Genomic DNA, 27,957 nt, shown 5'->3' on the forward strand with positions numbered 1-27,957 from the left:
TCTGTGTCATACATAAAACGTTAGATTTCTGCATTGAAAAAATGTCATCTATTTGATTTTATTAATATAATATTTTCAAGTTTCACATTATCCAAATAATTTAGAATCAGTTATACATGTTTTAATTGTAAAAATAATAGGGGTGGGCATAGATTATTTTTTTTAATCTAGATTAATCTAGATTAAAATGGCTAATTTGAATTCTGCTGAAGGCATTCAGAATATGTGTGCTACCCAAATAATGACTAAAAGTAAGTCTTTGAGAATGGATCATAAAGCTCATAAAGCTGTTCTATGATAATTTGTTGATGAAAATAAATTATGTTCAATAAGATGTACTGTTTACTAACTAACTAACAATGAAATTATTTTTTCTACCTATTAGATTGTGTTTTTTTAACGTCAACCCTACCCAACCCTAAATTTAGCCCTTACTGTAATAAAAAAAAAACAGTATTATTGTTGTACAGTGTGATAAAAATATACATCTACGTATGTATATCTATGGTAGCCAGTGTTTCCCCTACGTTTCCACTACTTCTACATTCATGTTACACCGTACTTTTATTTTGACAGGTTGCCGTGAAGTTTCTGTGTATACAGTATGATATGATGCTAGTTTTCTCAAATGAAACGGTAAAAGTGACACTCACAGCAGTTTTGGAGATTGAGTTTATCTGTTCATGTGAGATGCAAATGCCAAAAATTACCGGGAGCGTCACGTGTGTTTCAGTATGTGTGTAGTAAAAGCTCGTCTCCATCATTCATACATACAGCTAGGCAAACGGAACATACCGGATTCATATTAAAACGGTCTTTTTGCATTTCAGTTTTCACATACACTAGTCCATATCGCGATTTGAATTAAGTGACAGACCAACATTTGATTTATGAATCCAAAAAACTACGAATTTACGTGGCATTTCGTTATAGTAGATTCGGTTTTTATGAATGGAGGACGACGCGACCCCGTCTGTGTTTTGGCGGAGGAGACTTGAACGCGCGACCATATTCTATAGTCTTCGCTCTTCGGTATACATCCGCGTTAAACTATCAAGGTGAAAGTCATCATAGCTTGCGTAGTTTAGACCCAGCTCCCAACCCAAATTTGAGAATAGATTAACGGCGATATTTTTTTTTATCGCACGATAAGAGTCTCACGTTAACGCAGCACGTTAACGCCGATAACGGCCCACCACTAAAAAATAATCAAATTTATTAAGTAAAATTTTCAGATTAAAGTAAACTGGATTGATTGATAATAAATAAACCTAGTTATAGTGTTCACATACATTTAGTTTAAGTACTACTACAGAAATCTTACCCGTTTAATTTATATATTACTGACAAGTATGCTTTACATTATATTGATTAGTTTGTTAAAAGTGTGTAATCCAAACGGATGAAAATTTTATATGCAATTCAAAGTCTTTGATTGTGTGATAAACGATTGTCATGCTGAACTGATGTAGTTAGTAGGACTGATTGGTCTCTTATGACAAATTCTTTTATCGTTATCATTAAGGAACATTTAGAGACCAAACATTTAGAGACCGAATTCTGAGATTTAACACAAATAATAAGTGAAGGTATGTGTATGTTTGTGTATGAAGCACAGCGATTGACCAAGTGACAAAATATTAAATTATAGGCATCACAGTCTAATGAGTTTGGTTAATAATGCATTTATATGTGGAAAAATGTCATTTCAGACATAATGCCTCTAAAATTAGAGCTCATTTTCCAAATTCAGATTAAAGTAAGCATCATACTATGTAATCCTGATGGCTTGGGCAGACATTTGAAGAAATATTTTTCTGTTTATGCTGCCTGTATGTTATCTGTCAGGTACAACATAAACTGTGTTACAAACACTGAAGCAGTTTATTATGAGATTCTTACTGAGCATTACCTAGACACTGAGTAAAGTGAAAGATAGATTCAGAAATATCTGAAATGTTAAAAGAGGCAACTGATATTAAGCATTCACTTTTACATTACATTCCAAATGTTTTTCAAATATGCAATAGGTAATAACAACTTAAAGTCTTCTAGTGGCCTACTTGTTCATTACCTGACTTACTAAAAGGTTACATGTTCAGACCCAAAATGGAATGAGACAGGACCTAAAAAATACTTTAATGATCCATTGTGCCCTTTAATCCTTTAAAGGGCACAATGGGTCATTAAAGTATTTTTAGTTCACTTTGAGAATAAAAAAAATCCTGACAATTTACTGACTCCTATGTCATCAAAGATGTTCATGTCTTTCTTACTTCAGTTGAAAACAAAATGAAGATTTTTGAGGAAATCTTTACAGGATTTTTCTCTATATAGTTGAACAGGTTGTGGTTAAAAAGTATACCTACTTTATTTTCGGAAAATTGCCAATCGTTTTGCTAGATAGGACCCTTATTCCTCTGCTGGGATTGTGCAGATCCTTTTAAAGCTTCACTGAAACCGCAATTTGGACATTCAACCCATTGGCCACCACTGAAGTCCACTATATGGAGACAAATCCTGGATTGTTTACCTTAAAAACCATCATTTCTTTTCGACTGAAGAAAGAAAGACATGTACATCTTGGATGACATGAGGGTGAGCAAAGTATCAGAATTTTTTTTATTCTAGAAGTGAACCAATCCTTTAAAATACTGTACAAACCTTTCGACTAATGAAAGTATGAAGTGGAAAACATCAAATTTTAGAATTTAAATTTTTTTTATAAATTATCCCTTGTAGTTTCTAACCGTAGCCATTTATCGAGCCAGGTGACCATCAAAGCATTGTTTCCAGTTCTTTCCATGACACGGAACCAGACAGTTCATCATCTGCTACAAAATATGGCTCAAAACTATGTTCACTTTCTTCTGCATTCCTGCTGGTCTGCTTGGAGAGAGACTCTTTCCCATTAGCCTGCCTCAGAACCAGCTCATGCTGCTGCACTGTATAAAACACAGTCTCTGTGTCATGAGGCGCATCGCCAGGTAAGTTTCCTGAATGGTGGAGACGTGATTGTCCTTTTGCCCCTATGATCCCCAGAGGCAGGCCTTTAGTGCCACTGACACTGAGACACACGCTCTGTGTGGTGGTGTGTGACATCATGCCTCCATAGTATCCGCTCCCACATCCCGCGCTGCTGTTGACACGAGCCTTCTGCTTCAAGTCTAATGCAAGACTGCGTCTCAGCCATGCCTTCTTAAGCTCTGCCTGCACCTGGTCATGATGGAGAGATATGAAGAGAGTGAGAGAAAGAGAGAAAACGGACCAAGATAGTGGAACAAATACAAATTTACAGGTGATGTGTGTTAAAATACCCTTTGCTACTCATAATGCATGCAATGGCATCTTTGATGACAGTATTCTAAAAATGATTTGTATTCCAATTTGACATCTAAAAGCACAACAATACATTTTCTCTCTTATTCCATAAATTTTACCCATTTCCCTCCACTTGTTACCAGTGTTTTTCTGCCATCACAATACATGTGCAGCTGTGAATTGAGTGTTTTTTCATGACATGTCTGAATGTACTGACCTGAAAGTAAACAATGCCACTAAACCAAATGGAACTCACAAATTTAGCTGATTACTGCTGTTAAAAATGGTCAGTTATTGTCATGTTTTGGGCTGTACTAATCGGTCGGACTGGACAAAACAATTGAAGTTTAATAGACTGGCAAAAGTTGTCACGCCCCGTTGGACTGTCTGTGCAACCCTATAGCATTACATCAGCTTCATACTGTGTGCATGTCGTTCAGCGTACACAGTAGGCAAAGCAGAGGATGACAGCAACCTCGTTTGCAGCAAGACCCAGAGACCAGCCAACCCACACCCCGACTCACGGAGCCAGAGCCAAGCCCACCGTGGAGGGAGAGCCAGAGCTGATTGTGACAGAGCCATCACCGAAGGATGTGACAGCGTGTGAGATCGCTACGGAGCCTGAACCCATGAAGTGTGACCAGGTGTCGGCCCACCAGCTCCACCGGGCTTCTTCATTCCTCCGGCTCCGCCTTGGTCGGTCTTCGTCCCGTCATCGCCTCAGGACTCCTCTCCTCTGACTGCACCGGCTCTGTTGGGCTCCTCCCTCCCTCCGGCTCCACCTCAGACCTCTGTCACTCCAGGTCCACCACGGACCTCTGGATCTCCACCTCGTCACCAGAGCCTTGAGCTCCGCCTTGGCCCTTCGAATGTCGATGTCGATGTCGCCCAGGATCATTGGCTCTCTGTCTCCACTTCTGCTCCGCCTTCGTCGGTCGGCCCCTGGAGTCATCCTCCACCATGGTTCTTCCTTCCATTGGTTCCGCTGTGGGCTACCACCATGGCTGCGGCCTGGGTCTCCCCTGGCTCTTCCTGCTCTGGGTCCCTTCTGTGCCCCTTATGGCTCCTCCCTCTTCTGTCTCCTCCATGGCTCCTTCCTTGTTGGAACCACCCTGGACATTGTTGTTGTTCTTCCTCCTCCCGGATGTCTGTCCTCCACCAAAACCTCCTTCAGTACAGACTTCCTGATTCCATTTCACGTCCATCTCCAACGTCGTTCTGTCATTTCCTTCCACCAACCAGGAGACGGCATCTGGTTGTCCACCCGGGACTTCCGCCTCTGGCTGCACAATAAGAAGCTACTCCTCTCCGTCCATCCATGTCTCTTTTCCACGGCACAAGGTCACGCCTTCCAGGAGGGGGAAGTGATGTCACGCCCCGTTGGACTGTCTGTGTTGGTTTTTCCCATTGTCTCACCCCTTTGGACTTTTCATGTTGGTTTCTCCCTCTTATGCCCATAATTGGTTGTTCCTGTCATCATTAGTTATCACGCACACCTGTTGATGTCTGATTACCCTGTCTATATTAGTTGATCTCTGTTCAGTGTTTCTTTGTCCAGTCACAAGTTTTCTTTGATGTGTCTTTACCTACCCTATTAGGATTTATCTGTTTGGATTTAAAAAAAGACCTGCCGTTTCATTCTTGTCTCTGTGCACTTTCCTATACACACATCTGTGAGACTGTGACAGAAGAGTGCAAAAAACTAGGAATAAAAGACGTTTGTGGTTGGCCAAACTGAACCAGGATTTCCAGGGCAAGAATCTTGACAACATAGTGCTTGTTCTTATTATTTCTGGTCAGATTGGTAAAATATTAGGCTAATATCTTAAATAATACTACTTGTACGTATCTTTACCACATATTAACTTTAGTTTGTCAAAATATTGCGTCCTTCTATATAAGGTTTAACAACTTTTACTGTCTTTGTTCCACAGTTTATACCGCATAAATTATCAGAACAATGTAGTACATCAACTGTGCAATCAATGTTGTTGTTTACATCTGCGTATTTCCAACATGGCCGCTCATCCGAGTAACTGACCAAACCATGACGTAAGTGCAAACCCTCTATTAGGCAAATAGTTTTTGTTCGATTGTGCATATAAATACAAACAGTTTACAGAATTATTAGTGAATAAGACCTATTATTTTTACATTTACAATATGTCAGAAATTACACTCTGCACCTTTAAACACACACTTTTCAATAGCCATGAAAGCCTATTGAATTGTTGAAGTTCACAACAATCAGAGCCACACTTTTAAGTTTTACAGTACACAGATATATTATTAAAATGTTAAACACTCACCTCTCCATTGCAGAAGCAGTAAATAAATGCCACAAAGAAACCCTGTGGAAATAAAATTCATAATTAAAGAAGCGTACACAGTTTTTCAGGGCAGCAGCCATGTATGATATTTCATAGGGCCTAGCCAGGATCAAGTTCCAGAGACAAGTCATTTGTATGGTTAAAGTTGTTTTTGCTAATATTATATAACGGACCTGAGACATGCAGTTACAATGAATAGTTATTAACTGATGTTAACAAAGATGAACAAATACTGTAACACATATATTGTCCATCGTTAGTTAATGTAATGTCAAGGTAATGCATTAACTGATGTTAATGGGACTCAAATGACCAATTCTGATTCAAAATTAATTATTCGGGTTGCCTTGTCCCCAGTGTAAATCACTGACACTGTGAACATAGCCAATAAAATATCCTTGGAGAAAACTGGTCAGGTCTAAGGAAACCTGACTTCAGCTGGCTGGATCTGTTTTTACCTGTGAAGAGTTGAAGAGCATCTCATAATGCATCTGAATTTGCCACAGCAGACCTGTGACATCAGTGTATGGAAGGGCCATAAACAGCATGTAATGAACTCCAAACAGCGGCATTAGCACCAGGGTTGACTTTAGCAGCTTCCTATACAGGCCACAGTAAACAAATCACTACAAATCACAAGTGTATGTGTTTACATGTGAATGTGTGTGTAGTAATTTATAACCTGTACTGCTGTCTAGGGTCCAGTTTTCCTGTGTTTGTTTCCCACAACTTAGAGGCCAAAACCCTGATGATATTGAGGAAGAGGAAGAAGTTTACCTAGATGAAGAGTTTTAAGGAAAATACATGATTTTCAGCAGGATGTTTGTGTAATTTAAGTGTTTATAAAATAAGGATTATATATTTTGTATTTTATGAAGTACAGTTTTTTGTAACCGCATATGCATATACAGTGCATTGCGAAAGTAATCATACCCCTTCATTTCACATTTTGTTATGTTGGCCTTGTGATGATGTTAAACTGCTTTAAATTACTTTTTTCCACATCAATCTATACTTCATACACCATGATGGCAAAGCAAAAAACAGGTTTTTAACATATTTGCAAATATATTAGAGATAAATATTTAATTGCATAAGTATGCATACCCTTCTCTGGAACAGGTGAAATTTAGCTCAGGAACATTCTTATTGCTTGTAAATGTTACTACACTTTGAGTGAAGTTAACCTGTGGCAAATTCAATTGAATGTGTATGATATGGAAGGGCACATATGTACTGTAAAAAAGGTATAACAGCTGAAAATGCATATCAGAGCAAAAACCAAGCCATGACATAAAAACTGCCCATAGAGCTCTGAGATAGGATTGCATCAGAGATAAGTTTAGAAAAAATTCTGCTCCACTGAAGACTTACAGAAGCATAGTCTCTGTTTGAAACAATTATGACTCTTCTAAGAGCTGGCCTTCTGACCAAACTGAGCAACTAATTGAGAAGGGCCTTAGCTAGAGTGGTGACCAAGAACCCAGTCCAAGCTTTCTGGAGAAACCTGAAAATGTCTGCCAGACCCCATCCAAGCTGACAGAGCTTGAGAGGTGAAGAGGTGAGGAGAAGAATGGCAGATAATTACCAAATGTTGATGTGCAAATCTTGTTGCATCATACCCAAAAAGACTTAAGGCTGTAAAGGTGCATCAGCTAAGTATGCTTATGCAATGTACTTATGTTTTTTATTGTAATAAATGTATGAATTTGTTACAATTCTGATTTGCTTTGTCATTATGGTGTATGGAGTGTAGATTGATGTGGGAACAGTTTAACATAAGGCAGCAACATAAAACGTGAAAAAAAATGAAGGAGTATGAATACTTTCGCAAAGCACTGTATTATATTTAAAGATGTAAATTAATCAAATGATCAAATTCACAGGAGGAAAAAAAAAATCTTACAACAATGGCTGCCAGGATTGGTACTTGATAGATCCATTTCAGATTGCCTGCACTTATATCCCAGCACCTAGAGATGAAGAAATCCAGCCTTCAATGCTAAAATGACATGTTTAAGTATTAAACTGTCACAAGGAGGAGTCAGAGACGTGCGGATCCATTTGCAAGGCTTTATTAGAATAGTCAACAAGCAGGAGTAAACGCCAGGAAACAGGAACAACGTAGGTAATCCGGGAAACAGTTCAATAATCAAACAGTGGTCGCAAATGGCAGGCAGCAGGAATCAAAAACGGGGTACACAGTCCAGAGTCATACACAGGCAATCCAATCCAGAGAAACACGCTTAGAATAATGACCATGGGAACAATTGACTTCGCAAGGTGGCTGTGTGTGTGAGTGGCTTAAATGCAGTCAGAGTGATGAGGTGCAGCTGTGAGAACTAATCAGAGCAGTGAAAAACAAGGGCCAGGTGAATGCAGAGATTAGTGCAGTGGCTGATGGGGAATGAAGTCCATGAAGTGTGGTGCAAGAGTTTATGATGACAGGGAAGACCAGATACATGACAGAGCCCCTCCACAAGGAGCGGCTTCCAGACGCTCTAACCACCTATACAATCTTGAGGGTGGTGGAGCGGAGGCGGAACAGGGGAAGGGATGGAGGGCCAGGTCCATGTAGTGGTACTGGAACCACGAAATGAGGCGGAGCCGACGGAGGGAGAAGCCATGGTGGAGGAAGGGTTGGCTCCTGCATGGGGCCGACCGACGGAGGTGGAGCCGGTGGAGCCCGAGGCGGAACCGGAGAGTCGATGGTCCTGGGCGACACAGAGGATCCGGAGGGCCACGGCGGAACCCAAGGCTCTGGCGACCCCGGCGGAGATGGAGGTCCGGAGGTACGCAGCGGAGCCGGAGTGACAGAGGATCGAGGCTGTGCCCACGGGAGGGAGGAGGTCCACAGAGCCGGCAGGACGGAGTGACGAGGCGCAGCCGGAGGAGTAGAGTCCAGAGGCGAAGGTGGGGTGACGACTGACCGGGGCGGAGCCGGAGAGACGATGGAGCCCGGAGGAGCTGTTGGGCCGATGGCCGACAATGGAGACGAGGGAGCACAGAGCCGGGGTGGAGCCGCAGGGTCGGAGGACCGAGGTGGAGTCCAGGACTCTGAGACTGGAGGTGATGGTGAGGGATCCTTCAGTCTGAACACCGATGGAGACTGGCAGTCCCACGGCAAGTCCTCTGCACCGAAGGTGGGATGTGGGTGAGCAGAGGGACTGTCAGGAGACAGAGGTGGCAGGACTGGAGCAGTAGGGAGGGTGGGTGGGAACAGTCCATGCATGAGCTCCGTGACCAGAACCGGGCAGACAGGAATCTCAGGACGACTGGATGTAACCAGCGGAGTCTCTGGAAGGCTGGGCGGAACCAGCGGAGGCTCTGGAAGGCTGGGCTGAACCAGCGGAGGCTCTGGAAGGCAGGGCTGAACCAGCGGAGGCTCTGGAAGGCAGGGCTGAACCAGCGGAGGCTCTGGAAGGCGGGGATGAGCCAGCGGAGTCTCTGGAAGGCAGGGCTGAACCAGCGGAGTCTCTGGAAGGCAGGGCTGAACCAGCGGAGTCTCTGGAAGGCTTGGCGGAACCAGCGGAGTCTCTGGAAGGCTGGGCGGAACCAGCGGAGTCTCTGGAAGGCTGGGCGGGACCAGCGGAGACCCTGGAAGGCCGGGCGGGACCAGCGGAGACTCTGGAAGGCCGGGCGGGACCAGCGGAGACTCTGGAAGGCCGGGCGGGACCAGCGGAGACTCTGGAAGGCTGAGCGGGACCAGCGGAGACTCTGGAAGGCCGGGCGGGACCAGCGGAGACTCTGGAAGGCTGGGCGGGACCAGCGGAGACTCTGGAAGGCCGGGCGGGACCAGCGGAGACTCTGGAAGGCCGGGCGGGATCAGTGGAGACTCTGGAAGGCTGGGCGGGAGACCAGCTGCTCGAGCCGACAGCAGCGGTGGGTCCTCCACGCTAGACATTAATCTTTGCCACCCCGCGGTAAAGTGTGGCTGCTGTGGTTCTGGGCTAGCAGACCTCTTGTGCTGTGGCTCTTTTAAAACATCCACAGTTAACTTAGAGCCACATAGCAGCAACGCATACTGCATATAGTCCTCCACTGAACATTTAAATTCTCCTCCTGGCAACATTGACTTAGTGGGCTCATTAAGTCCCCGGCGGAATAAGTCCTTAAGGTAAGCTTCATCACGAAATGGTAAATTAAGTGACAACTCACAGAATCTGTGGACATATTCCTTAATGGGGAGATTTCCTTGTCGGAGGAGCAGAAGCTGGTCGACTGGGTCCATGTTGAGATGCTGGTGGATAAAGCCGCTGGATCCGGGTGTGGCGAAGTCTTCTGTCACAAGGAGGAGTCAGAGACGTGCGGATCCATTTGCAAGGCTTTATTAGAATAGTCAACAAGCAGGAGTAAACGCCAGGAAACAGGAACAACGTAGGTAATCCGGGAAACAGTTCAATAATCAAACAGTGGTCGCAAATGGCAGGCAGCAGGAATCAAAAACGGGGTACACAGTCCAGAGTCATACACAGGCAATCCAATCCAGAGAAACACGCTTAGAATAATGACCATGGGAACAATTGACTTCGCAAGGTGGCTGTGTGTGTGAGTGGCTTAAATGCAGTCAGAGTGATGAGGTGCAGCTGTGAGAACTAATCAGAGCAGTGAAAAACAAGGGCCAGGTGAATGCAGAGATTAGTGCAGTGGCTGATGGGGAATGAAGTCCATGAAGTGTGGTGCAAGAGTTTATGATGACAGGGAAGACCAGATACATGACATAAACATAATATTCAAAGCTTTCTAAAAAACAAAACTGGTCCGAGAATAGAACCATGTGGCACACCACTGCTTAATGTAACCAATTGATAAATACATGAACTATTAAGCAATTGCTTGCTCGCATCATAAATATCTTGATTCAACTTACTGGTTCAGCCAGAGACTATTTTTAGAAAGACATTAGGTCATGCTGGAATTTTCTAAAAATGATGTGACAAAACCTCAACCTTTTGGAAGAAAATATTGTGGTCTAATAGGACCTTTCTGGCCTGAAAGTGCAAGCCAAAGCCAAGCAAAGTTCAAAACCAATGTGATCATACATTCTCTAAACCACATGCAGGGTCATGGGATGTTGGGGCCTATCCCAGCATCTTGGGCCAAAGGCAGGACACAGAGGTGATCATATTCCAAAGTGTTAACATTTAGAAGTTTAACAGAAAGCTTTACATGTTGGCGTTGAATGCATCTGTGCCACCTGTTTGTGTGTGTAAACCTACTGTGTGTCTGCCAGAGACACCCGGGCACTGACCCATATGGATACAAACACTGCCGGTATCCCTATGAGAGAGGAAACAAGAGAGACTGAAACAGGATGTTAAAGAAAACCCTATTTACAAACTTTGTCACATTACTGTCAGCTGCTATTTTCAAACAAAAGTGCCAACTCACCCCAGCCTATGATTGTTAAAGCCCACAGGCAGTTCTTATCAGACAGGAAGGCCATGAAGATCAGACTATGCAAGTACAGACCCTCCACCAGGATCCAATAATGATTGGTTGCCAAGAGATACAGGAAGAGGGTCACAGCAACCTTGCAGCCCACCTGATAATAAATAACAGGACTGATAAACTGATATTGAGCTCTGAAGAATAATTCATGTGTATTCATGTGCAAATGTGTCTTTGTGAGTACCATATAGGGTCTTTGTCCAACGGCCCCATCTTCTAGCTTGCCCTCATCTGTGACACCATAAAGAACAGCGTCTTTCACAAATATACTAATTGCTCGGAATATGAATGAGGTGAAGAGGTGGATGTGGATGTAGTTACGGGTGCAATGGAGACGTCTAGAGAAAAAAAAAAAAGAAAGACAGTAGAATCAGGGAACACATAACTCTATAAAAGTATACATACACCTTGCAGAATCTGCAAAATGTTAATTATTTTACCAAAATTAGAGGGAACATACAAAATGCATGTTATTTTTTATTTAGTACTGACCTGAATAAGATATTTCACGTAAAATAGGTTTACATATAGTCCACAAGAGAAAAATTACCCCATTCAAAAGTTTACATACTCTTGATTCTTAACACTGCATTGTTACCTCAATGATCCACAGCTGTTTTTTGTTTTGTGTGTGTGTGTGTGTGTGTGACAGCTGTTCATGAGTCCCTTGTTTGTCCTGAACAGTTAAACTGCTCGCTGTTCTACAGAAAAATCCTGCAGGTCCCAGAATTTTTGGGGGGGGGTTTTCAGTATTTTTTGTGCAATTGAAGCCTTTCCAACAATGACTGTATGGTTTTGAGGGAATGCTTCAGGAGGAAACACAATGCATTAAGAGCTGGGTATGAAAACGTTTTGAATTTAAAGGTCAGGGTAAATTTCACTTATTTTGTCTTCTGGGAAACACCATGATATTTAAGAAAATTAAGAAAAAAGTACCCATCTTCATTCTGTTCAAAAGTTTACACCTCTGATTCTTATTGCATAATTTTTCCTTCTGAAGCATCAGTGAGCATTTGAACCTTCTGTAATAGTTGCATATGAGTCCCTCAGTTGTCCTCAGAGTGAAAAAATGGATCTCAAATTCATACAGTCGTCGGTTTGGCTTCATATACATAGAACAATGGGCAGTTTGTTTGTTCAGGACAAACAAGGGAAAAGCTTTCACTAAACAAAAAACCCTCTGGATCATTCAGATAACAGCACAGTATTAAAAATCAAACGTATGTAAAGTTTTGAATGGGGTCAGTTTTATATATTCAACTGTTATTTACTCTTGTGGACTATATTTAAACGTCTTTAATGTGAAATATCTTATTCAGGTCAGTACTGCATTTTTTACAATCCCCTTACTTTGGTAAAATAATTTACATTTTGCAGATTATGCAAGGCCAAAAGTCCATCCACTGTGATTTGACAGTTACTTACATTGTCTTTGAAATATGGTTAAAATTAATGTAGTGCAAACGGAATGTACTGTTTGGGTTCTGAATGTGAAACTGAAACTGCAAAAATCTTGATGCATTTATTCTCAGTTTTTTCCTCAAACTACAGAGAACCTGCTGACAGTCTGATAAGATCATAGCAAAGATATCTAAATCAACAAAAATGTGCTATCTGTACACATGGGCATCACATGGATGCAGATTGGCATCAAGACACTCATCAAAATAAATCATCCACAGACTAAGAGGACATGGAAACGTAGCATCCTGCTGGATTAGGTTTGTGTGGATATTTTCAGTGCTACTATTATATTTAAAAATGTGATATCTGTTTTGTTGAAATGTTCATTTTTCCTTACTTACTTGAAATAGCAAAGGATAAAGACAGCCACCAGTAATGCCGCTAGTGATATGGAGTATCCAATAGTGTACATGAGGTAAAGACGCTCAAAGACCTCCTGATTAAACACAACAAAATTGTACACAGGTTTTACACAAACGTTAATACATTTCAGTCTATTCTCTTGTTCTAGACTTTCAGACAAAAAAATATATATTTAATTTTCACCCATTTTGTCCATCTGCAGGTGATAAAAATCTAATCATTCAGAAAATGGTGGTTGTACTGAAGTTTAGCACTTACAAATCAGGATATGTTTGAATCACTAGCCTGGTGTATGAGAAATAGTACAAGAAATATATGCCACCAATTACATAATGAGTTATGAAAAATGCCCACACCTCCTGATTGCTGTGGTTGCTGTGCAGGTAAGTGGTGCATTCTGTGTAGTTGGCCCATGTGCGATTTAGTGTGGACACCTGCTCCCAGTTTCCTGATGCATCACAGTAGCGATATGCGTGTCCTAAATCCATGTAAAACAGGAAAATCAAAACCAGATTATATCTTATCAGATATATACAAAATTATAAGAGTATACTTGGCTGAAGTTAAGGTTTTTGAGGAAAACATTCTAGGATTTTTTTTTTTTTTTGTTTCATCTGACCATAAAACAGAAGACCAAAAGTCTTCTTCTTTGTCCAGATGAGCATTTGCAAAAGCCAAGCAGGCTTTTGTGTGCCTTATCTGGAGAAGTAGTATCCTCCTTGGTCTGCGTCAGTGGAACCCAGTGGTGTGCAGTGTCCGTTGGACTTTTTGCCTTGAGATGTTGAAGAGCCCAGATTCATCAGGATGGCCTTGGTGGTCATCCTTTGATTCTTTTTATCTTTCTCACTATCCTCCTGGCCAGCACAGGTGTCACTTTTGGCTTCTGACCAAGTCCTCTGAGATTTTTCACAGTGCGGAATGTCTTGTGTTTTTTAATAATACTTTGTACTGTAGCCACTGGAACTTCAAAACTTTTAGATATGGTCTTATAGCCCTTTCCTGACTTGTGAGCAGCCACAATGCGCAGCCGCAGGTCCTCAGTGAGCTCCTTTGTCTTAGCCATGACTGTCCACAAACCAACAGCAGAAAGCCTTTTTCACCTGTTGGGTTGATTAAAACAGCTGTTCCCAATGAATCAGGGTAATTAGGATGCTTTAGAACAGCTTGGACTATTTGGAATGGTATAGAACTTTGGATTTTCCCACAGACTGTGACAGTTTGCAAAGGGTATGAATAATTTTGGACATGCCACTTTTTGTTCAAATGTAAATAAAAGCTGAGAAATATATTTTTCCACAATGATGCCTCTTGTACATTGTCTTACTATCTTTTGGGAGAAGCCTGGGTCATTTCCAGTCAAAAAAAAAATAGCTGGTTGAATAAAAGTAACTGTAAGTCAGAATTTGGCAGGGGTATGAATAATTTCGGGCTTGACTGTATATATATATATATATATATATATATATATATATATATATATACACACACACACACACACACACACTATTTTTAGAAAATGACGGATAGTTTTGTTGGATAAGACCCTTATTCCTCAGCACGGGATAATGTAGAGCCCTTTGAAGTGGCATTGAAACTGCAATTTGGACCTTCAGTCCGTTGGTTCCCATTGAAGTCCACTATATGGAGAAAAAAAAATCCTGGAACGTTTCCCTCAAAAACCTTCATTTCTTTTCAAATGAAGAAAGAAAGACATGAACATCTTGGATGACATGGTGATGAGTAAATTATCAGGATTTTTTTTTAATTCTGGAAGTGAACTAATCCTTCAACACCAGAAAGATACACACCCTTAGACAAAAGAAAATGAACCTGAAACATACAGAAGAAAATGAACCTGAAACTTCAATAAAATTCAAGTATACACGTATTTTCCAAGTATACTTTATATAGTAAGTAAATTAAAATTGGTGGAATAGTAGTACTTGAATTTACAAAATTCTGTTACTCCAAAAAAAGTAACTAATTCTGTTACTTAGTTACTTTCCATGGAAAGTGATGTACTATGTTACTTTTGCATTACTTTTTGTCACCTGGGCTGGGCTAAAGATGTATATTTGGCAACTGTAAAGGCCCTTTCACACCAAAAGTAAAAATATTAACCTTCAGGCTAAAGGAAGAAACAATATGGCCTCTGCAAATCACTCCTGATTTCTCTTAAGATAGGAACAGGAAAGGTGTCAGTGAATAAATGTGAAAACAAAGTTACTTGTGTCACTTCTTTGAAAAAGTAACTTAGATATTTTGTTGTAAATGTAAAAGTAATGCATTAATTTACTAGTTACTTGAAAAAAGTAATTAGTGTCACTTGTAATCCATTGAAACACTGCTTGTCAGTAAACTGAGTACAGAGCTTTTTTACATCTAAGATTGTAAAAAACTATACTGTGAAGGAGTGTAGTTGAGGGGCTTAACAGACCTCTGTGGTTGAAGTCATAGATGTACTCAGGACACAGAACTGCAACCATCTGACTGGGTTTTCCTGAGGGCCAACAAATGATCCCATCCCACTCAGGAACACAGTGATCCTCTATCAAAGAACACAAACATCAGATTCATACATTTTTACATGACATGGTATGACTATGGTATGAATCCTGAATATTTTCCTGTAACCCAACAGCAGTGAATCCGTAGGATATTCATCCCATGGTTCTGGGTTCTTTAGTATCCTGCTATAAAGTGACTCATCCCTATGAATAACAAAGGAACCTGAGCTCAAATCGATACACCTTATCGTAAAATCTTTATATAAACAGGGCTGCAGTCTAATTTACCACATTCATAAATCCTGCTGTCGTCCGGAAATTGAATCTGTAAGGGGTAAGAAGATGCAAGCTTTTGATTGTGTCTGTAGCTGTTGGTTTGCAGCAGATATTTTTGTTAGATTTATATTATGCCCAACATATCACGTTTAATTTAACTGGTAGAGCTAGATATCAGCACATATGTGTCATATGGAATTTTTCCAATTTTTCCATTCATCCACCAGGTGAAAATTCTTTAAAAGTAATAGCACAGTTTTCCTCAACAAGCCACATAAATGGATGTGTCTAAGCTCAATATCTAAGGTTGGGTTGTTACTGATAATTATGACATTGTATAATGGCCCTTCACACACAAACGATATGCATTTCTTAGCAAAGCAGTCACAATGAAGTCTATCTATCAAGCGGAGATATACATTATAATACCTCTGACCACATCTAACTGTGCACGGATGGTTCTCTCACACCTCGCCCGTGCACCAATCAGAAGGAAGATCTGCTCATCTCTGGTGATGACATCATCAGAGTCAATCTGTAAAAAGAGCAACAGACAATTCTTTTATAAACAACTAGCTTATATAATGCAGGTCACAGTACTACATACAGTTAAAGTCAAAGGTTTACATACACCTTGCAGAATCTGCAAAATTTTAGAGGGATCATACAAAATGCATGTTATTTTTTATTTAATAATGACCTGAGTAAGATATTTCACATAAAAGATGTTTATATATAGTCCACAAGAGAAAATAATAGTTGAATTTGTAAAAATGACCCAGTTTAAAAGTTTACACACACTTGATTCTTGCTACCTGAATGATCCACAGCTGTGTGTGAGTTTTTTGTTTGTTTGTTTTGTTTAGTGATCGATGTTCCTTGTTTGTCTTGAACAGTTAAACTGCCTGCTGTTCTTCAGAAAAATTCTTTAGGTCCCACAAATAATTTGGTTTGTCAGCATTTTTTGTGTATTTGAACCCTTTTCAACAATGACTGTATGATTTTGAGGTCCATCTTTTCACACCGAGGACAACTGAGGGACTCATTTGCAACTATTACAGAAGGTTCAAAGTTTCACTGATGCTTCAGAGGAAAAAAATGCATCAAGAGCCAGGGGTCTAAACTTTGAACAGAATGAGCATATGTACATTTTTCTTATTTAGCATAAATATCATAGTTTTTTGTTTCCCAGAAGACAAAATAAGTTAAAACTACCCTGGTCTTCAAATTCTAAAAGTTTTTACCCCCTGGATAATGCATAGATTTTCCTTCTGAAGCATCAGTGAGCATTTGAACCATCTGTAATAGTATGAGTGACTCAGTTGTCCTTAGTGTGAAAAGATGGATCTTAAAATAATATAGTAATCACTAGAAATGGTTCAAATGCACAAAAATGCTCAAAAATTAAATAATTTGTTGGACCTGAAGGATTTGCTAGAACAGTGGGCAGTTTAACTCATAAACAACTATCACTAAAAACACACACACACACACACACACACACACACACACACACACACACACACACACACACACACACACACACACACACACAGACAGCTGTGGATCATTCAGGTAACAGCACCGTATTAAGAATCAAGTGTATGTAAACTTTTGAATGGGGTCATCTTTATAAATTCAACAATTATTTCGTATTGTGGACTATATGTAAACCTCTTTTATGTTAAATATTTTATTCAGCTCAAATCAACATGCATTTTGAAGGATCCCTCTTATTTTGGTCAAATAATTAACATTTTGCTGATTCTTTAAGGTGTATGTAAACTTCTGACTTCAACTGTACTTAACCCAGATCAGTGTTTTTGAATGCGGTAATGGCACACAAAGTAAAAAACACAGTTGACACAAAAGTCAGTGTTTTTAACATTTCATCTTCAGTGCAGATGAAATGTGTGTGACACATCAGATCATAACCTCTCTTCATTTCTAAGCTTATATGTGTTGGTTTTTCCATTTTCCACGATCTCAGCTGAAATCATTGACATATCATCCATCCATCACCACATCTGGCATACCTTCTTTTAGGCTGATGTGCTGCCTCTCAGTGTTGTGAAATATTTGCACTGTCCTGTGGTATGTGACGAGCTCTCTTCAACCTTCAAGATGAGAGAGCATATCCATTCTTACACACCCCACACCCATGCCCATCCCTCACCACCATCCCACATTATGAGCCCTGATGGTTGGATCCTCACGAATGAAGAGCATTTGTGCCCTGAATACATTCATAACCACCAAACAAAACCTCAGCCTCTCACACCTAAAGTTACTGACATAGAAAAGAAGAAGAAGAAGGTGTCTAAAACGAATGATCATGCAGACAAAATTAGAGAACAACCAATTTTTCTAAGTGGTCAAATATGGTTTTAGCTAGTGGTACACCGAAACTCATAATATTTAGCTGAAAATTTAATTTTGTTTTAAAGGGCTGAAATCATTAACTGAAACAGTCATGCTTAATTAGTGATTCTCTGACTGTCAGTGTCTATTTCATGCACACAAGGCGGGTATGCTTGTGATGCTAGATTTGTCATATTCAGTGGCTGATTGCATACTTGCTAGTTAGCCAGACTAGTTGTTAAGACACAGTGTTGACATACACTGTAAACAAAATCTGTAGAAATTACAGTATTACTGGCAGCTGGTTGCCAGTAACTTACTGTAGATTTAAATTTATGCTATTTACTGGCAACAGTTTGTTCAAAGTTAATTGAACATTAAACATTAACAAGTCTTTATCTTTACAGAATAAAACTAAAATAACAGCCTCATGCAAAGCATTCTGGGAACCAAAATCTGAAGGAAAAAAACAGAAAAAGGTTGATGAAGGTTTCTGGTTCCCAGAATGCTTTGCAGTAGGTTGTTATTTTATAGTTTTATTCTGTAAAGACAAAGACTTGTTAATGTTTAATGTTCATTTAACTTTGAACAAACTGTTGCCAGTAAATAACATAAATTAAAAATCTACAGTAAGTTACTGGCAACCAGCTGCAGAACTACAGCAAATTTTTTACAGTGTAGACTTAAAAACGATCACTTTTGATGTGAATGTACAGTATAAACAACTTACTAGCAACCTTCCTGAACAACCAAATAACCACTTAGTGACTCCCTAGCAGCCATTTAAAACACCCTAGAATATTTATTGTGAGTTCTGCACAGACAACCCTAAAATGTAATTGTTTTAATATGATAAATGAAGTGGTGCTCTGAAATCAAATAGAAATTCAGGTCCCATTTTTTGGTTTTACACTATCCAAAGAAGCAGTTCTATTTTATATTTTTACCTTAATAATGTATTTAATAGTATGAATTAGTGTTTTGATTTTTTTTTTTTTTTTTACATGTATTTCAAATAATAACTCAAAGCAATAACAATTTAAGCTATATAATTTATTTCTGAACTTATGTCGGGCTATTCTTTTCATAATTAATTTTTAACTTTTTTTCTTGGATCATCAGTCATTAAACTCGATAAATATTGGTCACAGACATGGATATTCACTCACTAAAAACTCCCAAACATTATGTTTTCAGGTCTGATTTTGTCTAATCAAAGTGGTTATATCTAAGTTTTAGTTAGTTTTTATATTTTGTGCATTCAGAACAAGAACCCATCACAATATAAAAAGTAATATCCAATCATATCACAACAGAGGTACTTTTTAATGTTATATATTGTAATATTAGGTTCCCTTGCAGGCACTGGACATCAGTATAACCTCAGATTGACATGAACCTCCGACTTTGGAAAGACGTTGCATTTTGGTTGAAAATGAAAATCAGATTGATGTCAGAATCCTGCTTCAGATTGACGTCTATCTCCAACGTTGGACAGACATTGCATTTTGGTTGAAAATTAAAATTGTGTTGATGTCAGAACCCAGTGTAGGATTGATGTCAACCTCCGACGTTTGATTGATGTTGCAGTTTCATTGAAAATGAAAACTGAGTTGACATCAGAACTCAATGTCAAATTGACATCAACTTCTGACGTTGGACAGTCAAGTCAAGTCAAGTCGAGCTTTATTGTCATTCCACTACATGTGTGGACATACAGTGGAATGAAATGTTGTGTCTCGCAGGACCATGGCGCTACATAAATAAATATAACATACAACACTAGACATAAGAGCAATTGTTTAGACTTATACATAGCTAACTAAGTGAAACGGTAATCTAACTATACATATACAGTACTATAAATAGTTGACAAATAACTTGAGACAGACTATAGTACTTTACATAATACTATAAGTACTTTACATAATACTATACAATATTGTGCAAGATATTGTGCAAAAGAGGTATTAAGGTTAAAGAAGCAAGTAGTGCAATATGACTTGTGGTGCATTCACAAGTAAACATTTGTGTTATCTTGTTGAGTCTTTGTAACATGGAGTGTTTGTAAGAAAGTGTATGGTGCATAAAGAGGGGAAAGATTGTGTTTTCTACAGGTGGTTTGTTCAGCCCACTCGTGTGTAGCACACTCAGAATTGCACTAATGTTTTTGAGGATTTTCAACAGTTTTCATGTGGTGGGGGATCCTGGTTTAAGTAGGTAGGGTTGTGGATGAAGGTTGACAGATGTTGCACTTTGGTTGAAAATAAAAATCAGATTGATGTCAGAATCCAACGTCAGATTGATGTCAACCTCCGATGTTGGATTGATTTTCATTGAAAATCGTCAAATTGATGGTAACCCTTGACATTGGGTCGGTCATACCGACATACAGCACCATTACGCTCCAGGCATCCTGTGTTCGAATCCCGACTTGAGGACCTTTCCTGATCCCTGATCCCTGATCCCGTCCCCTATCTCTCTCCCACTTCGCTTCCTGTACTTTCTGATCTGTATCACAATAAATGCAAAAAAATAAATAGTTTGATAATAAAAAATCAGTTTGAAAATTAAAATCTGTTTGATGTCAGAACCCAATGTCAGATTAACACTAACCTCCCATGTTGGACAGATGTGGCATTTTAGTTGAAAATTAAAATTAGATTGACTTTAGAACCCAATGTCGGATTGATGTCAAACTGGGATGTTGGACATAAATTGAATTTTTGTTGAAAATTAAAATCAGATTGATGTCAGAATCCAATGTCAGATTGGCGTCAACCTCTGAAGTTGGACAGAAGTTGCATTTTGGTTGAAAATGAAAATCTGTTTGATGTCAGAACCCAATGTCAGATTAACACTAACCTCCCATGTTGGACAGATGTGGCATTTTAGTTGAAAATTAAAATTAGATTGACTTTAGAACCCAATGTCGGATTGATGTCAAACTCGGATGTTGGACATAAATTGAATTTTTGTTGAAAATGAAAATCAGATTGATGTCAGAACCCAATGTCAGATTAACACTAACCTCCCATGTTGGACAGATGTGGCATTTTAGTTGAAAATTAAAATTAGATTGCCTTTAGAACCCAATGTCGGATTGATGTCAAACTCGGATGTTGGACATAAATTGAATTTTTGTTGAAAATGAAAATCAGATTGATGTCAGAATCCAATGTCAGATTGGCGTCAACCTCTGAAGTTGGACAGAAGTTGCATTTTGGTTGAAAGTGAAAATCTGTTTGATGTCAGAACCCAATGTCAGATTAACACTAACCTCCCATGTTGGACAGATGTTGCATTTTAGTTGAAAATTAAAATTAGATTGACTTTAGAACCCAATGTCGGATTGATGTCAAACTCGGATGTTGGACATAAATTGAATTTTTGATGAAAATTAAAACCAGATTGATGTCAGAATCCATTGTCAGATTGGCGTCAACCTCTGAAATTGGACAGAAGTTGCATTTTGGTTGAAAGTGAAAATCTGTTTGATGTCAGAACCCAATGTCAGATTAACACTAACCTCCCATGTTGGACAGATGTTGCATTTTAGTTGAAAATTTAAATTAGATTGACTTTAGAATCCAATGTCGGATTGATGTCAACCTCTGACGGATAGATTTTGCATTTTCATTGAAAATGAAAATTGAGTTGACATCAGAACCCAACCTCAAATTGACGTCAACCTCTGACATTGGACAGATGTTACATTTTGGTAGAAAATTTAAATCAGATTAATAACAGAATTCAACGTCAGATTGGCGTCAACCTCCAACATTGGACAGATGTTACATTTTGGTTAAAAATTAAAATCTGTTTGACGTCAGAACCCAATGTCAGATTAACATTAACCTCCCATGTTGGACAGATGCTGCATTTTGGTTGAAAATGAAAATCAGGCTGACGTCAGAACCTAATGTCAGATTGACGTCAACCTCCGATGTTGGACAGACATTGAATTTTGGTTAAAAAAAAAATTGGATTGATTTTAGATTCCAATGTCATATTGACGTCAACCTCTGACCTCCGAAGTCAACCGATCAGCATCTAATGATGTTGTAACATTGTGTGGACGCTACCATTACAATGTTTAGGAGACGTTGGGCTTTGGTCACCATACCGCATGACTAACTGTATGTGTTTGACGTCAATATGACGTAGCTTGACATTGGATTTTGGTTACCTTGCAACACAACCTAAAAACAATGAATATCAACACCAGCTATTGTCAGTATTTGACGTCAAATTTACTTTGTCATTAGATATTGAATTGATATTGAATTTTGGTCACCTGAAGTTGCAACCGAAATTAACCAAATATCAACGTCTTATGACGTTGTGTTCCTGCTGAGACTGCTTACCTTGCCTCCTGGGAAGTAACAACCCTGGATAAATGAGATGTTCTGGTTTGCAGTGCTCATATTTCACATTCCAATAAACAAACATCTAATTTTACACTCATTTGTTCTTATTAGTTTTCTAAAGAATAAAACTTAACATCACAATGCATAAATGTATGCTCCCTCTTGCTAGCTTTAGTCACTGAATGAGTGGTGAGTGGCGACAAGGCACAAAGATGCTTTCCAAAACCTTTTTTAACATGTTGCTATGTGGTTTCTGAGATATTACGTTTGGTTGCTTGCTGGCCCAAGTCAAGAGCCCACCTCCGAGTCTCTATGATATTGACAGCCACTTTATCAGAAAAAGAGAAAATATCCATCGAGCAGCAGTTCATGGGCAAACCCGCCTTGTTCATACCAGAGGTGAATGACCTGACTGGTTTGAGTTGATACAAAGACAACAGTAACTCAACTACCCACTCGTTACAACCGAGGTATGCAGAAGAGCATCTCTGAATGTGACTTTAAAACTTGGGCTACTTAAGCAGAAGACCACACAAACAACATGAAAGCATGGAACATCCTGCTTTGTTGCTGGTGGTTGTGGTGTAATGGTTTGGGGGATATTTTCCTGGCAGACTATGGGTCCCTTATTATTAACTGGACATCATTTAAACACCACAGCCTATTGCTGTTGACCATGTCCATCCATAGTGTAGCCATTCTGGCTACTTCCAGCAGGATAAAGTACCATATCACAAAGCTAAAATCAAGTCAAACTGGTTTCTTGAACATGATAATGAGTTCACTATGCTCAAATGGTCTCTACAGTCACCAGATCTCAATTCAATAGAGCTGTTTTGGCATGTGGTATAATAAATTGTGGTAATAAATTGGCCAGTGAGTGTATTACAATAGATTACAGGTGAAATCCTTCCACTGAAAATGCAATAGTCAATTAACTGTCTCCTTTGATTTGTAGTTTTTAATCTGGGAAAACACTGATGAACAACACTCTCAGATGCTCTAATGTCATTGATTTCTAATAATTGGTTTGTGTTACTGCCCACTGTTCTAACAATTGTAAGGATGTCAGGTAGATATAGATGAAGATATAAATGCAGGTTGTTGTTTTTTTATTTCACATTTCATTTCTTTTTTTTTTCGGAGGGTTATTTCGTTTCAGTAGTCCATAAGTACACTTATTAAAATTCTTTAAAATCTCTTTAAAATATTTAAAATCTTAAAACATCTAAAATATATTGAAAATTTATTTCACTAGGATGTTCAAACAGCTGTCTTCTTCAGTGCAATTAAAAGTGCAATTAGTGGCATGACAGTCCTCTTGATCAATGGTGCATTCAGGGTCATCTTAATGCGCTTTCTAAATTGTCTGTTATCAAGCGTTCATCTCTCACTGACCAACTCATTTTCTGATTCAATGAGCATGTGCTTGCATTAGCCAGTAAGTCTTTCTGAGGGTGACAGCACAAACAAAGAGACACACTTTCCTTTTTTCATTGGCATGAAACACAGTACATGCACACCCTTGAAAAATACATATCTACAAACTGAAAAAAGGACCAAATCTGTACATTATGTACTAATATATATCTTTAATTATTAATATGTACCTTTAAGGTACTAATAATTTTTATGTAGGGGTAAGTAAAATACAAAAGTGTACTGCTAGCTTTTGTAGGGTAAATTTTGTAAAGGTAAATTTCAGAACAGAATTTCTTAAAAGAATTGAGCTTGCTTTTCACGTTTTTAGTTTGCAGATACCAGTTTAAACAAAAGACTAAGGTTTGCTACCTATAATAAAAAAGGAAAAAAAGAGTGAAAGGTGAAAAGGGTATTTTTTCCTTTGCCTGGGTGATTTCTTGGCTGGGGAATCTCACACACACACACACACACACACACGGCTCTGTCTGTGGTCTTCTCACTGGCTACTCAAACCAAACAAATCTATTACTGGCTGATGAAACATCGATCCAACTAGACAATTGGGAAAGCTGATCAAGTAAAGATGATCACCTGTGTTCAACTAATCAATAACTTTGAATATAATGAAATAAGATTACGTTTAATATATTTTAGCATTTGTTTATATTGATTACTATTTTTTTGTAACCTGTGATAGTTTTTTCAGGATTTGATGATGAATAAAATGTCCAAAAGAACAGCATTTATTTATTTTTGTACCAATATACAAAAACTTTTAACGTTTGAGGGTCATTTTTTTCTTTCTTTCTTAAAAAGAAATAATACTTTTATTCAGCAAGGATGTGTTAAACTGATCAAAATTGATAGCAAAGACTTATATTGTTTAGAAAAAAAAAATCAACATTGAATAAATACTGTTATTTTAAACTTTTTTTTCAACATGAAGTTAAATTAGCCTATTAGAATGATTTCTGAAGACCGGCATAATGGCTGATAAAAAATTCAGCTTTGCATCACAGGAATAAATTATATTTTAACGTACGTTAAAAAGAAACCTTATTTTATATTATTTTACTTTTTCTGCATTCTTGATTAAATAAATGCAACTTTGATGAGCACAAGAGACTTCTTTAAAAAACATAAAAAAAACTTTTGAACGGCAGTATATTTGCACTTATTTTGGTCTTATCACAACATTTTCTTTTTATTTCACATATACTAATAGTATAGTAATTCTGTGATTATTTAGGCGATTGTATAATTCAGAACTGTTATCTATATACAGTATATTTAGAGAAAAGAACAAATAGAAAATAACCACTGTTTGATTTCATTTTTAATAATAATGCATTCGGTTTGATCGGCCGTTAAACAAACGTTATACAACTCTGGTGAAAAAGAAGTACACTTTTGCATAGTTTTAAAACGAGTACTTATTACAGAAAATGATATACTTCATAAGAATTCTTAAGTATAAATTAAAAAGTGTTACAGTTTAAATCTATATTAAGTGCAATTAGTTGAAATTAGTAATATTTATAATTACTTCTATCATCCTAATAGTATTACAACATGCATTCATGAAAAATTTAAATATGTTTTTATGTAATTTCTGTTTAAACTTGTCATGTATTTAAATGTGTTTGCAACTGTACAATTGTAATATAGTATTTAGTACATTTAAAATATATTAACTTCAAATGTAATATTAAAAACACACTACAGTTCGAATTAAAATCAAGTACTTCACATGTTAGTGAACACACCAAAATAAGTGCATTTTCTTCAAGCGTATATAATGCATACAATTTTCAAATGTACTTTAAAGTAAACCTTTTAATTTGACGTTGTTACAATGTACACTTTTTAAAAGTATTCTCGCCCTTTTATTTTATTAACATTATCTATCTCTAAAATATATTATATATATTCTTTTAAGATCTGAAGTACACTACAAGTGCGCATTCATCTTTTCACGATGGAAAGATTAGACAAATGTGTCCAAACTGGCCCCAGTGTAGATAAGTTAACATTTCTGCTGTAAATAAAGCGTATGTCAGTAGAGAAACACTCACCAGAGCTCTGGCTTTCATCAGCACACTGCACAGCACAAAAGCCACAGAGACCTCCACTGACAACATGCTTAACCCAAGACCTTTGACCTCTTCCAGAACTTCTGCTCACCAGAGAGCTCCTGTTTCTCTTCAGGACATGGCGGTCTCATCGAGGTGCAGAGAAGTGAAGTATGTAGCCATTATTGCTTTGTTGTGTTAAAGCTGTTGCTATTCTGATGTTGTTGCGTCCACCAGCAACTCATCTGTTGGAACATGACAAGTAATTGCTTTAGATTAATTTATGGAGTATCTGGATATTTATACGCAGATTTCAAAAAGTAAAATCCTTTGTTGTAATCTTTTTAAAGTTAAAAAAAGTGGAAGATGACAATTAAATGCTGTTTACCCATCACAGAAGATCATTTTCCATTTCTGAGATTCTTAGTCTTTTTTCTAAACTCTTATCCTTAATTGAAGATGAGACTTGGTGGTCCATTTGGAGATCTGTTAGGAAGAAACTTGTCTGCCAGTGTAGAGCTGTGATCTCCTGTGTGTGAGTATGTGTGTTGTGAGAGTGTTCAGCGAGGTTAGTAGTGTGATGGTCATCACTGGCCCTCGGCTCTTGGGCTCCACCACTGTTTATCGTGTGGGTTGGGCATGAAGGATGTTAACCCTTTACTGGCATTAACACTTCCGTAAATGTTATTTTTCAAGCCCATTTGAGCACACACATTTTAAAAGTATTTATATGTGTCTCTGTCATATAAGATTATGATTGGTCTGTCATTGCATTTAAATATAAATTGTATAAGCGAGTTTGTTGTTTTGCTGCATGCTCCCAATCTGTAATGAATCAGTTTAAATCCTAGAACATATTTGTATATATTTGGTAAACTTAGCAGTGTATTGTAACACATGAAACCAGCAACCTTCCCTCTATTTTGCAATTATAACTGGCTTACAGTACCTGCATTATCATTTATCATGTATCTTAAGAAAACAAGACAAATCAAGGTAAACATAATTTGAGACTAGAACAGAACAGTTTTCTAAGTGTTGTTGAGTCAAAAGTTTTTGAACAGTAAAATTTCAGAGATTTTTAACGGATTTTCTTCTGCCCTCCAAGCCGGCATTTATTTGATCCAAAATACAGCAAAAGCAATAATATTGTGAAATGGTTTTACTATTTAAAATAACTTCTTTCTATTTAAATATATTTTAAAATATAATGTATTTCTGTGATCAAAGGTACATTTTCGGCATCATTATTCCAGTGTCACATAATAACTCTTCAGAAAAAATTCTAATATGCTGGTTTGCTTTTCAAGAAACATTATTATTATTAATATTTAAAACAGTTAAGTTTTTTTTTTTTTTTTTGATAAATATAAAGATCCAAAGATCAGTGTTAATCTGAAATAAAAAGCGTTTGTATTGTACTGTACACTATTTCATATTTTTTTTTGGGGGGAAAAATTATAGAAATAATTACTTTTATTTAGCAGGGATGCTTAAAGTTAATCAAAAGTGATGATAAAGGCACTTATAATGTTACAACAGATTTCTATTTAAAATAAATGCTGTTCTTCTGAACTTTCTGTTTATCAAAGCAACCTAAATCTACTTAGCTGTTTTCAATATAATAATAATAATAATAATAAATGCTTTTTTAGCAGACAATTTGAATATTAAAATAATTTCTGAAGGACCATGTGACGGGAGTAATGATTCTAAAATTTCAGCTTTGAAATCACAGGAATAAATTACATTTTCAAATATATTCAAATAGAAAACAATTATTTTAAATAGTAAAAATATTTCAAAATTGTACTGTTTTTGCTGTACTTTCAATCAAATAAATGCAGACTTGATGAGCTTCTTAAAAAACATAAGTAATCTTACTCTTCAAAACCTTTTGACTGGTAGTGTATAGTTTGTATTAATATTATGAATTAGTTTTTATTTTGAAATCTTTATGTATAAGTAATATTAAATACAATTATTTTAAATATAGTTTTATTTAGTTTTTTAGTTCAGT

The 27,957-nt window shown here is 37.9% G+C and overlaps 1 protein-coding gene across 1 annotated transcript; it reads right to left on the minus strand.

Moving 5' to 3' along the window:
- Window positions 1–2,778: 2,778 nt before the first annotated feature.
- pth3r (parathyroid hormone 3 receptor) lies at window positions 2,779–26,006 on the minus strand. Its single transcript, XM_073828736.1, has 13 exons — window positions 25,941–26,006; window positions 16,142–16,247; window positions 15,367–15,477; window positions 13,286–13,407; window positions 12,908–13,002; window positions 11,287–11,440; window positions 11,043–11,196; window positions 10,871–10,931; window positions 7,558–7,624; window positions 6,334–6,428; window positions 6,110–6,251; window positions 5,631–5,672; window positions 2,779–3,216 (listed from the first exon to the last, which is right to left on the minus strand). The coding sequence occupies exons 1-13, from the start codon at window positions 26,004–26,006 to the stop codon at window positions 2,779–2,781; spliced, it is 1,653 nt and encodes a 550-aa protein (XP_073684837.1).
- Window positions 26,007–27,957: the final 1,951 nt, after the last annotated feature.

This window comes from Garra rufa, chromosome 22, assembly GCF_049309525.1.
Source record: "Garra rufa chromosome 22, GarRuf1.0, whole genome shotgun sequence".
NCBI lineage: Eukaryota > Metazoa > Chordata > Actinopteri > Cypriniformes > Cyprinidae > Garra > Garra rufa.